Source organism: Eucyclogobius newberryi, unplaced genomic scaffold (genome assembly GCF_026437365.1).
Source record: "Eucyclogobius newberryi isolate DKJ021-1_F unplaced genomic scaffold, fEucNew1.0.hap1 SCAF_21, whole genome shotgun sequence".
In the NCBI taxonomy this organism is placed as follows: Eukaryota; Metazoa; Chordata; class Actinopteri; order Gobiiformes; family Gobiidae; genus Eucyclogobius; species Eucyclogobius newberryi.
Genome location: NW_027315846.1, coordinates 9,808,612 through 9,822,958, shown reverse-complemented (window position 1 = coordinate 9,822,958; position 14,347 = coordinate 9,808,612). Strand labels below are relative to the sequence as shown.

The window sequence follows — 14,347 nt, the reverse complement described above, 5'->3', positions numbered from 1 at the left end:
TAAACGTCCGCTGCGACCCGCTTGCGCTGAGGGCTCATACTCGGTCAGTTTTGCCCCCGCGCTCCATCCGTCTCCTCAACACGAGCCCATCCATCAATGACGGAAAGCCAGACAGGAGTAAACGTGTGAGCGGAGAGAGACAGAGAGAGAGAGAGGTTGTTGAATTTTTGTTTGTTTTTTTGTATTTTTCAGTCCGTTTTTAAAAAGTCTTCAAAGAGGGCAAGAAGAGCGCTGGTGGAATAGGTGTTTCAGATAAATCCCTCATGAAAAAATAGATCATCGATACAAACAAGAATTTTCACAGTGGTCATGCAACTTACAGTGTCGCCCTTTTCCTCGATACTTTCGGCAAAAGCACGACCAAACTCCTCCCCCCCTCCCCTTCCCAAACGCCCCATCCCGAAATGCTTGCGGAACCCCCCCCCCACCCTCACCCCCAAGTTCGCTTTATTCCACCGTTCTGATAGAAGTTAAGTGACCACAGTCAAAACAATATAGAAAGACAAGAAAGAGGTGGTGGGTGACCAGTGGTACATTCATATAAATGAGAAAGTCATGGCCACCCGAACCAGTTAACATAGACAGTGCAGAACGAGCCTGAGCTAGCCAGGCTGTGATAAATGCTTTATTTAGAAACATGTAGAAGACAAAATACCCCCCCTCCCCTTCCCACTGAAAATATACACCTTACCCCGCCCCGCCCACAACCTCCCTTTACTTAGCCTAACCTAACCTAACCAAAACTGAGCATGATTAAACTTGCCTTCGCGTCATTATATGGACTTGAAAGTTGATCTGGAGCAACATTAAACGGTGGGTCAAATGCTGTGTTCCATTTGTCCCGGAGGTAAGGAACATTTTCAGTCCTGGTTTCTATGTTCTATAGCGAGTCGGAAAAACTGTGAGCGATATATCACAGTTAATGCACTGTAACGGCCCAAATAAAAAACAGGAAAGTGCAGAAATGAGCTAAAATGTGGATCCAATTAGGTGTTTGAGAGTGTATTTCTGCTTTTGTTGTCATTAGCTCCAGATGTTAGTGACATTAGCAGAGCAGAGCGTTTGTAACTGTAGAAGCTCAAAAGCAGCACAGCAGGTTCACAGAACTGTAGAGAGTAGATTAGAGAGAAACGAACGGGACAGTAACAACAAGGATTATCAATATTTTAACCGTCCAAACGCTGGGCACAAACCTGTTGGATTGTCTAACTCAGATAAACGTTCTGTTCTGAAATGTTGCCAGAACTCAGACCTCCGAGGAACGCAGTAAAACGTACACATTTCCCTACAAAGTACACTTTAAAGGTGACACTACGCAACGTTTCTGGTGGAAGGTAAGCCACATGCTTGTTTCTGCTTAAATGGTATTGCTTTACCTGGAATTGTAGAAAAGATTTAAAAGATACATTTAAAAAGTGACTATTTTTAAACCTTTTCCACGATGGATCGCTCCAGGACATGAGGGATTACACTGACCTTTAACCTGGAATGTTACACAGGATGGAATTAATTTGATCTATCTGGTATTAACAATTAGATATCTTTACAGCTAAACAAAAGAAAGCAAAAAACAAAATGAAAATTGATGTTAAAAACTTGCTTCTCCACAGATTGAACCTGTAACTTGCCAAACAAAGCAATCTCCATGGTGAACCCTCCATCAGAAAACACACCTTTAACCATGAATTCTTGTCTCAACAAAATCATAAAAAAAAATTAAAAAAAAAGGTGACATTGGGCACAAAATCGGATCTCATACACAAAAAAAAAAAGAATCTGAAACAATTTGATATAGCGATGTGAATAACCAATAGCGATGCATATTATATTGCACTTCCCAATCGCCTGCGTTTATTTCAATCTTTGTGGGAATTACTTCATAGCTGACTTCGTCCTAACCCTGACCACTTTTCCCGGCTCATTCCGATCGCTGGAATTAATCCAAATGGTATAGAATTACAATTACATCGCAGGCTTGACCACTTCCAATTCGAAACTTTGCGGATGGAGATGGCAACGTGAGCCAGAGAATCCAATTTTTGTGCATCCAGGCCTATCGCAAAAAAAAAAAAAAAAACTCTTGTGAAGATTGGGTGAACGGAACGACAAGTTTAATCATAGCTGCGGTGAGCATCTAACCCCTCCCGAGAGTCGATAGTCAAATCCCTCATCCCATCTTTGAAATGAGTGCAGTTGTTGTCCGCTTGTGTTCTTCATCTGCGAGGTGCAACATGACCCAAAGTTACAGGAATCCGACACGAGACGGATCTAATGTCTTGACTGGGGAAAGGGGGCTGGCAGTGCTTGGGGGGGGTCCGTGGAGAGGTGACGCGGGAACGGGACGAGAATAGAATGGGGTTTTAGACTTCCCTGAGGGGTGGTGGTTCTCTCACGGTACTACCAGCCCAGCCCAGAAGAGACCTCCTTTTTGGGTCATCCGGGTGAAAGGTGTGGGGTAAAACGGGGTCACAGCCAGAGGAGCAGTCCCAGGAGCAGAGAGGCTGTGAGGACGGAGGGGCCGGGCCGCCATCTCGGACCGCCGTCGGTGAGGAAGGGCTCCGGAGAGTCGTATCCGGATCCATCTGGAAGAGAGAGGCAGAAGAGGGGGAACGACACAAGACTGAACTGTGAGGGACGGACAGACAAGACAAGACTTTCAAATCACAAAAACAACTACAGACATAGATTACTTATAACTGTTTGAAATCTGAACATTCATTCCTGAAGTAAAGATACATATATTTTTTTAAAGTAAATCAAGTAGAAGTATTTGAAGAAAAAATTCCATCTAATTGAATAAAAACTACAGGAAATAGAGCTTATAATAAATAAAATGCTTGACTGTGAATGTAATGTCTACAGAGATTTTACCGTATTTTCCAGACTATAAGTCGCATCCTTTTTCATAGTTTTGGCCGGGGTGCGACTTATACTTATATTTATACTTATTTACTTATACTAGTGCGACTTATATATGTTTTTTTCTTCTCTATTATGCATTTTTTGGCTGCGACTTATAGTCCAGAAAACACGCTAGTTCCAATTTGAATAAGTAATTACTGCGTGCTCACATTTACACCTGCTGATATAGTAACCAGACAACGCAAGACAAAACCATTTCAACACAAAACATGGACGTGTAATATTGCTGGCTAACTAACCCACATTGAGAGACTATTTGGGGGAAGCGAGGGTGATGATGTGGACGCAGGGAAAGGGAGAGAAGGGGGAAGACGGCTGCAACTCAGCTCTGCAGGGGGTTCAACCAACCTAATTACAGTTTAATCACACCGCAGCCTCTCGAACTGGAGCAGCGAGCGCGCGCACACAAACACACACACACACACACACACACACGCACACACACTTACACATACATACGCTACATGGCCCTTAGCGCACTTGAGCAACCAAATTTCACCAATGGGATTGAAGTTGCAATGTCAGACGGAAAGCTTTGAATTTCCATAAGGAGCAGCAGGAATGACAGAATTGAAGAGTTGTTTCAGCGTTTATGGAGGAAAGGGGGGGGGGGGGGGGGGGGGGGGGGGTCTCCCGTTAGTTAGCCCGATTTGGAAAGATCTGAGCCTGGAAAGCGGCAGGGGCTGACTCTTCGGGTTTTTCTTCAAAGCTGTGTCATTATCAAGGGAGACGAGTTACTACGCAGGTTCAGAGATGAAGTCGGGCTTATGGGCTGAGAGCGAGCTGCTCCGATCTGCCTCTGGGAAGACTTACAGGTGGATTTCCATCGCACTGTCTTTCACAATCAGTAAGCTTTGATTCAATTATGTGGAAACTGAATGATCCGAGCTTAGGTTTGTGACGATAGGCAGAAAGGATATAGAATATGAAGGAAATTTGGCAGGAACTTCTGTCTGAATTGTTTGGTACAGACCTGCTTTGATTTTTAGAAAGCTTAAAGGGGACATATTATGCTTGATTTAACGTTAATGAGCTTTTTGCCTTTTTATAATGGTGTATCATCATCATTAGTTTCCTCAATATTTGTATTTAAGTGACACAAGTAGCGTTCTAAAATGTCACGTAAGGCAAGGCAAGGCAAGTTTATTTGTAGAGCACATTTCATACACAAGGCAATTCAAAGTGCTTCACAGCAGGAAAAATGCATTGAAATCACAAAGAAATTACAGAAATACAATAAAATTAACTAAATTAAAAATTATCAATCCAACTGATTTTCTAAACTAATAAAATCACAAACAAAAGAGAAGAGTGCAAAGATAAAAATTAACTACAATAAAATTAACTAAATTAAAAATTATCAATCCAACTGATTTTCTAAACTAATAAAATCACAAACAAAAGAGAAGAGTGCAAAGAAAAAATCCTTTCAGTCATATGCGCAGCTACACAAAACTGTTTTTAGCTTAGATTTGAACATTGTCAGAGTAGAAGTCTGTCTCACATCTTCAGGAAGACTGTTCCAGATTTTAGCTGCATAAAACTGAAACGCAGATTCCCCATGTTTTGTCCTGACTCTGGGCACCAGCAAGAGGCCGGTCCCTGAGGTCCTCAGAGTCCGAGATGGTTCATATGGCACTAACATATCCAAGATGTACTTTGGTGCTAGGCCATGGAGAGACTTGTACACAAGCAGAGCTGCTTTAAAGTCTATTCTCTGAGCCACAAAGAGCCAGTGCAGAGACCTGAGAACAGGACTAATGTGCTCATACTTCCTGGTTCTGGTCAGGACCCGAGCAGCAGCGTTCTGGATGTACTGCAGCTGTTTTACAGCTCGTTTGGAGAGACCAGTGAGCAGGCCGTTACAGTAGTCTAATCTACTGGAGACAAACGCGTGGATAAGTCTCTCTAAATCTGGTTTTGACAGTATATTTTTTATTTTGGCAATGTTTTTTAGATGGTAAAAAGCTGCTGATGTTATTGATTTGACGTGGCTATTAAAGTTCAAGTCTGAGTCCATTATTACCCCCAGATTTCTAATTTGGTTTGTAGGTTTTAGAGCGAGACTCTGGAGGTGACCGCTAACACTTTCTCTTTGTTTCTGTGGGCCAAAAACGATTATTTCAGTCTTGTCTGAGTTCAGCTGGAGAAAGTTGTTTTGCATCCACAAACTGATCTGTTGGATGCAGTGACAGAGTGAATCTACTGGTCCATAGTCACCTGCCAATAGTGAAACATAGATCTGAGTGTCGTCTGCATAATTGTGATAGGACACATTTTCACTGCGTATCAACTGACCCAACAGCAGCATGTAGAGGTTGAACAGAAGGGGACCCAGGACTGACCCTTGGGGCACTCCACAGGTCAGGGTCATGTGGTCTGAGACACAGCTACCAATTTCAACAAAATACTTCCTGTCTTCCAGATAGGACCTTAACCAGTTTAGGGCAGTGCCAGTGATGCCCACCCAGTCCTCTAGTCTCTGTAAGAGGATCCCATGATCGACAGTGTCAAAAGCAGCACTCAGATCTAACAGAATTAAGACTGAGGCTTTGCCCGTGTCAGTGTTCAGGCGGATGTCATTTGTCACCTTGACAAGAGCACTCTCAGTGCTGTGATGAGGTCTAAAACCTGACTGAAAAACATCAAATGAGTTGTTTATTAAGAGGAAATCTGTGAGCTGTTGGTAAACAACCTTTTCAAGGACTTTGCCCCAAAATGGTAGATTAGAGATGGGCCGGTAATGACTCAGTACTGCGGCATCAAGACTGCTCTTCTTTAGGAGAGGCTTTATGACCGCAGTTTTCAAAGACATTGGGAATGTTCCAGATTGAAGCGACATGTTAACTATGTGAGTGAATGGTGCTAACAAACTGTTCAGCACAGACTTTAGAAATTTGGTGGGTAACACATCAAGGCAGCATGTAGATGAACTCAGACTGGTGATGATCTCATGGACAGTTTTGTCAGTTACTGGTGCAAAGTGAGTTAGCTCTAAGTGTCTTGGTGGTTTTAGGGTAATTTTTTGCATTGTGGGATTTATAGCATTTTTAATGCCCTGAACTTTGTCATTAAAGAATAATGCAAACTCATTACACTTGGATGTGGAAATGAGTTCTAACGGCAGCTGAGCTGGAGGGTTTGTTAATCTGTTTACTGTGGCAAACAGGACACGCGAGTTGTTACTGCAGCTTCCAATTATTTCAGAAAAATATCTTTCCCTAGTTCTACATAAGATTAGGTTGTACATGTTCAGCTTTTCTTTGTAAATCTCTTTTTGAACCTGGAGCTTTGACTTGCGCCATTTCCGTTTGGCCCTGCGGCACTCCCTTTTCTGTGCCCTGACCGAATCATCATTTCTCCACGGCGCCTTCTGCTTATTTTTAACCATTTTAGCCTTTATAGGGGCGATGGTGTCCAGAACATTCAAAACACTAGATGTAACAGAGTTCAACAAATCATTTACATTAGAACATGAGACATTTTCAAAGTTTATCATTTCCATAAACAGTGCACCTGTGCCATCACTTATGTGTCTCCTCTGAACAACTGCAGGACCAACCGGAGGTTTGGGAGAAACAGACAGGTCAAAGAAGACACAGAAATGATCAGACAGAGCAACATCAATCACATTAACATTTGAAACATTTACCCCCTTTGTAATTATGAGATCTAGAGTGTGTCCTTTGCTGTGGGTGGGGCCTCTCACATGCTGAGTAAGACTGAAGGTTTCAAGGACAGCATCAAGCTCTTTAGCGTTTCTGTCACAAATATTATCAACATGCACATTGAAATCACCTGTAATGACCAAACCATCAAAGTCTGTGCATATGACTGAAAGCATCTCAGTAAAATCATCAATAAAACTTTGGCAGTGCTGGGGAGGCTTGTATAAAACAATGAAGAGAATGGATGGAGACCGTTTTAGCTCCATTTTAAAGGATACATACTCAAATGATGAAAACACCCCAAAAGACAACCTGCGGGTAATTATTTCATCTCTAAAAACAGCACAGACTCCACCCCCTTTTTTGTTTTCTCGTGTCGAGTTGGGTGGAGCAGATTCTATCAGAACTACATTTCCTGTGTTTTTGTCAAGCCATGTTTCAGTTAAAAACATAAAATCAAGATTATAAGAAGAAATAAAATTATTAATTAAGAGAGATTTGTTACATAAGGATCTGACATTTAGCACAGCAAGTTTCAGACTAGTTTCAGTGAGACTGGGCTTTATCTTTTCACAGGGAATATGAATCACATTTCTCAGATTGGGCCTGACTCGCATTTTGTTTTTCCATCTCTGTGATGATGTGACTACAGAAATAGCACTAGGGGGGGCTCTTTTTACATAGGGCCCCGGGTTGGTTTGATTTTTAATGTGACAATAAGTCCCGGCAACGCTGAGACCCAGTGCATCCTAGCTATGGGAGATACCAGGTGAAAGGCGAGGTTGGATGGGTGGTGGGGCTTTTGTAGCCAAGGAGAGTTTGGGACGTAGCCACTTTTCACACAAAAACATGTAAATGACTCTTGGCTGCTTGTGGACGGTGTCAATTACTACATCGTTTTAGATTAATATTCTGGTTTACAATTCACAAAATGTGAAATGTAAATTAAAAATCTTAAAAATGTTCAATTCTAAATACCAGAGGGGAAAAAAATGTAAATAAAATAATAATAATATGTCACCTTTAATGTCTATTATAGTTATTAAAGGTTATCTATTATTTTTTTAATTAATATTTTTTTTTACTGTTCCTTTATTGATAATTTACAACAATGAATGTGACAGTTTATACATTTGAACGGCTAAAGATTAGAACAATGGATCATTAAAGGATTTAGTTTCTTTTAAGTTCATAGATTTTTTTAAAAGCCATCCAAACCTTAAAGATGCAAGATGTAACTTTTCTGCTTGTGCACAGGAATGTTATTGCATAGAATGTTCCACAGTACAGCATTAAGCTTAACTATCTCAAGCAAGGGTGTCCATGGAGACTAAGTTACGGGCCAGATCTATGGAGAATGCATTTTCGGGGGAAATAAAACACCAATTGAACTAATGCAAAACAGAAAAGTTTAATGTCATATTATGGAACATTGTCTGCCCCTCGTCAGTTTGTTAATGGTTGAAAATCATGCTGTGATTGGAGTCCGTTTGTGCAGGATTGTGATTCACCTCATTATCTCACAAAATCAAATTACCCTAGTTTTTTTCTTCTTTTCGTGGCGCTTAAACAGGGCAGTGTCCCGTGCACCTCCGAGCTCTGGAAGCACTGGAGGAACAGCTTGTGTGGGCTATCAAATATTTATTGCATTGTGCTTGTTTTATGCATGTTTTTAATCGTTTTATACGGCGCTGGAGTCCGAAAAAAAGATTGATTGATTCCAGGCAAAGCAATAACATGTCCATGGGATAGTGGACGCTGTAAGTTACACCGTGCACCTTTAACAGTTTACGGTATGTAAAGGGGGCCCAACATCTCACCATTTCACACAAATAATTCCCAACAATTCAAAACAGCAATGAAGTTTTGCCATTTCTATTATTTTTTGATTAGCAACACCACCACTCATGTTTATTAAATTACATTCAAACTGAAACTTGAATCGTAGGAGCCATATAATTGCTTTGTTGTTATGATGATAAGCGAGCCAGGCTTCATATAACATTGTGCTAATCTTGTACACAGACCTCATGTTTATTCATCTGCATATCTCCCTGTCACGTATCCCTTAATTACAATCCTCTCGAGATTGGACGAGTATTTGGGATTAAGGCAATAACGCTATCAAGTTTATACAACGGAAAACTATCTCCAGATGATGACGTTAAAACTTCTGTCCACTGAGTTTACGGCGGCACGAAAGAAACCGTGATTGTGTTTACGCAGTGGATCTGTGAGTGAGTATCCGAGGTTTTATTTATCGGCGTTTTATCTCAAAGACGGGAGTTGTTTATGGAAAGTGAAGCCAAAAGACATAGACAACCAATCCGAGTTCCTTTATTTGTCATTACCGCAGCCCAATGACTCGTATTCGGTTTTAAAAAGGCATTTGGCTGTTTAAGTTTTCACATTGCAAGGTAATTAGGGGGAGATATCGGTGAAATATTTCCTGCGCTGGCGAACTCTGAGGGTTTAGGGATGTTTTGCCAAGTAGAAATAACAGAAAAAAAGGAGTTTATAACAGTGTTTCTCAAGGATTGGAAAATGAAGATTGAGGAAGTTGTTAAAAATGGTTCATCTTTTTTAATGCCAATTAATTTTGATCAATGAATGCAATTATAGTAAGAAAAGGTTTTGTCATATTAAAGGAGACATATTATGCAAAAATAATCCACTTTACCGGTCTTTTAACGTTTTCACCTTTTCCTCATCATTAATTTACTCAAAGTTATATTTTCATTGATTCATGCATGTTTGAGTAATCCTGTATTGTCCTGCGACTGGGGCTCCGAAAATTCCTGTTTTCACCTACCCCCTATCCCCGCCCACATCTCTGAAACTCAGTTGCGATGATTAGAAAAAAGTGACACATTTAGTGTTCTAAAATGTCATGTAGCCACTTGTTAAAAATAAAAAACATGTAAATGACAATCTGCTGCTTGTTAAGGTGAAATGCCAGTATGGAGAGGCGGGGCTTATCAGTTCTGCAGTTCTGAACAGGAAGTCAATGAAGCTGTTTCTAATACTATTACTCATACTATTGTTCTTAACCTGGGTTCGATCGAACCCCAGGGGTTCGGTGAGTCAATCTCAGGGGTTCGGCGAAGGTCAAGACACACATCCGCCTCATATGATTCGTGTTGACACGCCCCGCTTGGCCCATCTGTGCTGCAGGGAATTTGATGCACTCAGTAGTCGAATTGTGACTGTCATGATGGTACATCCTGTGATTTCTGTCTTAATATTTTAGACTGAATCAAAGCCCACCTTTCTGGGCAAAGTCTTGGTACCAGCTTGCACTAAGAGGGCCAAAAGGACCAGGCCAGAGTCCCAACAGACGAGCCTGTATGAAAGCCTTCCTTTCTGGGCTAAGACTGGGCAACAGCATGGCCCCAAGAGGGCAAAAAGGACCAGGCAGGAGCCCCCATAACTACTACATTATAATATAATATATTTGCGAGCAATCCTTTTCGAGGTAGCTGGACATAAAAACTAAGAAAAGGAACAGACTTTGTTGCGAAAATGACATGAGAGTGGCACTTGCCAAGGTGAAGGAAGCATTTTCTTTGAAAGGCAACAGCAGAAGTCACACTGATTTGCAGTAAATATTCATGTTTTTATTTTGTGTGAAAATGTTGTTCTTTGAACACGGTGATGTTGATACACAGTTCATTTTGTGCACCAGTAAAATATATACCTATGTTTTGAATTTGAAAAAAATCACATTTTATTTTTCCAATTAAGAAGGATTTGGTGAATGTGCTTATGAAACTGGGGTTCAGTACCTCCAAAAAGGTTAAGAACCACTGTTCTAGATCAATATTGTGGTTGACAATATCTACTAAAAAAAAAAAAACACAATATATCTCCTTTAATGTTTTGTCCTACAATTGCAATAAAATGAATACATACATATTCTGAAATTATAAATGTGTTTCAGACTTAATCTACAGAAATATTATGATAATGCAATGTAACTATCTGGCCATGGAAGACAGTATTTTTTTTTTTTTAATAACTTCACTGTGGGGCACCCAACTTGTTTTTATATTGAATCTTAAGAACCCAAAAAAATATCTTAAATGTATTTTCAATTTGTTGGCCCACATGAAGAAGCACTGCTGGTGTGTCAGGACTTGCTAACATTTTCTCTGCTCTCTCTGTTCCCTCTACAGGGACAGAAGGTCTCCCTCACACTCTTCTGATGTGATGGGATTTGATCTGAAGTGTGGCCCGGTGCTTTCCTGTTGAGCCTGTGTGTACTTTGTGTGCACTTTCCGTGTACTTTGTGTGTGTACTTGTGTTGGCGCGTCGGCTGGTCTGTGAATCAGAGCAGAGAGTGTTGCCGGGCCCTTCTATCAGACCTCTTAGCGGCTCCTAATTTGACTTTGATAGCCAATCTGGACTTTTACTGAACTGTGTGTGTGTGTGTGTGTGACTTACCTGGTGGTCTCACGTACACCTTGAGCTTTAGACATGCCCGCCCCACGTGGTTTGGATGAGGAGATGCTGGAAGAAAGAAAAAAGGCAGAAACAAAAGATTGATATGTTAGAAAGAAGTTTGTGAATCAAATTAATATCCTTTCCATCCATCCATCCATCCATCTTCTGCCGCTTTATCCGGGGCCGGGTTGCGGGGGCAGCAGTCTGAGCAGGGACTCCCAGACTTCCTTCTCCCCAGACACTTCCTCTAACTCCTCCGGGGGGATCCCGAGGCGTTCCCAGGCCAGCCGAGAGACATAGTCTCTCCAGCGTGTCCTGGGTCTTCCCCGGGGCCTCTTCCTGGTGGGACATGCCTGAAACACCTCCCGAGGGAGGCGCCCAGGAGGCATCCGGAACAGATGCCCGAGCCACCTCAGCTGGCTCCTCTCGACGTGGAGGAGCAGCGGCTCTACTCCGAGCTCCCCCCGTGTGGCCGAGCTCCTCACCTTATCTCTAAGGGAGCGCCCAGCCACACGGCGGAGGAAACTCATTTCGACCGCTTGTATCCGCAATCTTGTTCTTTCGGTCACTACCCAAAGCTCATGACCATAGGTAAGGGTAGGAACGTAGACCGACCGGTAAATAGAGAGCTTTGCGTTTCGGCTCAGCTCCCTCTTCACCACAACGGTCCGATGCAGCGACTGCATCACTGCAGCCGCTGCACCGATCCGCCTGTCGATCTCACGCTCCATCCTTCCCTCACTCGTGAACAAGACCCTGAGATACTTGAACTCCTCCACTTGGGGCAAGGACACCCCACCCACCTGGAGAGGGCAAGCCACCTTTTTCCGGTCGAGAACCATGGCCTCGGATTTGGAGGTGCTGATTCTCATCCCAGCCGCTTCACACTCGGCTGCAAACCGTCCCAGTGCATGTTGCAGGTCCGGGTTTGATGGAGCCATCAGGACAACATTGTCTGCAAACAGCAGAGATGAGATCCTGTGGTCCCCAAACCGGACACCCTCCGACCCCTGACTGCGCCTAGAAATTCTGTCCATAAAAATTATGAACAGAACCGGTGACACAGGGCAGCCCTGGCGGAGTCCAACATGCACTGGCAACAGGTCTGACTTACTGCCGGCAATGCGAACACAGCTCCTGCTCCGGTCATACATCGACCGGACAGCCCTGAGCAAAGGGCCCCGGACCCCGTACTCCCGGAGCACCCCCCAAAGGACACCCCGAGGGACACGGTCGAAAGCCTTCTCCAGATCCACAAAGCACATGTGGACTGGTTGGGCAAACTCCCATGAACCCTCGAGCACCCGATGGAGGGTATAGAGCTGGTCCAGTGTTCCACGACCGGGACGAAAACCACTCTGCTCCTCCTGAATCCGAGGTTCGACTATCGGTCGGATTCTCCTCTCCAGTACCTTGGAATAGACCTTACCCGGGAGGCTGAGGAGTGTGATCCCTCTGTAGTTGGAACACACCCTCCGGTCCCCCTTCTTGAACAGAGGGACCACCACCCCGGTCTGCCAGTCCAGAGGCACGGTCCCCGAACGCCACGCGATGTTGCAGAGACGTGTCAACCAAGACAGTCCTACAACATCCAGATACTTTAGGTACTCAGGGCGGATCTCATCCACCCCCGGAGCCCTGCCACCGAGGAGTTTGCGAACAACCTCAGTGACTTCAGCTTGGGTGATGGATGAGCCAGCCTCCGAGTCCCTGGTCTCTACTTCCTCTTTGGAAGACGTGACTGAGGGATTAAGGAGATCCTCAAAGTATTCCTTCCACCGGGTTCGGGGGTTGCCGCCACGACAGGCACCGGAGACCTTGCGAACACAGCTCCGAGCAGCCGCATCAACAATGGAGGCGGAGAACATGGTCCACTCGGACTCAATGTCCAGTGGCCGGAGGTCTGATGACACGACAACAAAGTCGATCATTGACCTCCGGCCTAGGGTGTCCTGGTGCCACGTGCACTGATGGACACCCTTGTGCTTGAACATGGTGTTTGTTATGGACAATCCGTGGCTAGCACAGAAGTCCAATAACTGAACACCGCTCGGGTTCAGATCGGGGAAGCCGTTCTTCCCGATCACCCCTCTCCAGGTGTCACTGTCATTGCCCACGTGGGCGTTGAAGTCCCCCAGTAGAACAACGGAATCCCCGGTCGGTGCACTGTCCAGTACCCCTCCCAAGGACTCCAAGAAGGCCGGGTACTCTGCACTGCTGTTCGGCCCGTAGGCCGCCACAACAATGAGAGACCTGTCCCCCACCCGAAGGCGGAGGGACGCGACCCTCTCGTTCACTGGGGTAAACTCCAACACGTGGCGGCTGAGCTGAGGGGCTATCAGCAAGCCCACACCAGCCCGCCGCCTCTCCCCGCGGGCAACACCAGAGAAGTGGAGCGTCCAGCCCCTCTCGAGGAGATGGGTTCCAGAGCCCAAACTGTGCGTGGAGGTGAGGCCGACTATATCTTGTCGGTATCGCTCAACCTCCCGCACAAGCTCAGGCTCTTTCCCCCCCAGCGAGGTGACATTCCATGTCCCCAGAGTTAGTCTCTGTGTCTGGAGATCTGGTTGCCGAGGCCCCTGCCGTCGACTGCCGCCCAGATCTCTCTGCACCGGCCCCTTATGGATCCTCCTGCGGGTGGTGGGCCCACGGGAGGGCGGCCCCACGTCGCTCTTTCGGGCTGTGCCCGGCCGGGCCCCGTGGGGTAAGACCCGGCCACCAGGCGCTCGCCATGGAGCACCCATCCCAGGCCTGGCTCCAGGATGGGGCCCCGGTGACGCCGATCCGGGCGACGTAAACTGCCTTGTTCGTATTGTCATCATAGGGGGCTTCTGAATATCCTTTCCATCTAGTTTATTATTAGAGTTAAAGTATATTATCCAAATAGTTGTGTTCAGTCAAAAATTTAATTCCTTAATTGCTTTCTACTTAAATAAATATATTCTGTCACCGCTTTCCCTTAATAATTTTATGTAATTTCAAAGTTGTCACGTTACTAAAATATCAAACTCAATTTTGATGTACTATAGGCTCGATAGTCGATACTGATTTCAATACCAGATGAAATCAGTATCGACTTTTATAATGATTATACAATAACACCCTTTTTAAGACAATATAATGTCATTTTTAACACAAAGTAATTATATAGTTTCATTAAAACGGAAGTACCAAATGGTCAAACCGTGAAAGGGGGAAGTAGATATTTAACTCTATCTTTCTATACATTTTTGGGCTCAGCACAGCTTTAGAATGGTTTTTCAGACAGAAAAGTCTGGCTGTGCGGATCAGCTCTCATCCCAAAACCCCATTGC

The 14,347-nt window shown here is 44.2% G+C and overlaps 1 protein-coding gene across 1 annotated transcript in view; it reads right to left on the bottom strand.

Annotated features, from left to right (window-relative positions):
• Nucleotides 1-1,621: 1,621 nt before the first annotated feature.
• Nucleotides 1,622-14,347, bottom strand: part of efna2a (ephrin-A2a) — a 140,792-nt gene continuing 128,066 nt past the window's right edge. The window contains exons 3-4 of the mRNA XM_072458210.1: nt 11,034-11,099; nt 1,622-2,582 (exon numbers count right to left, since the gene is read on the bottom strand). Of these exons, the coding sequence (XP_072314311.1) occupies nt 2,467-2,582; nt 11,034-11,099 (182 nt within the window). The 3' untranslated portion in view covers nt 1,622-2,466. The remainder of the gene's footprint in view (nt 2,583-11,033; nt 11,100-14,347) is intronic.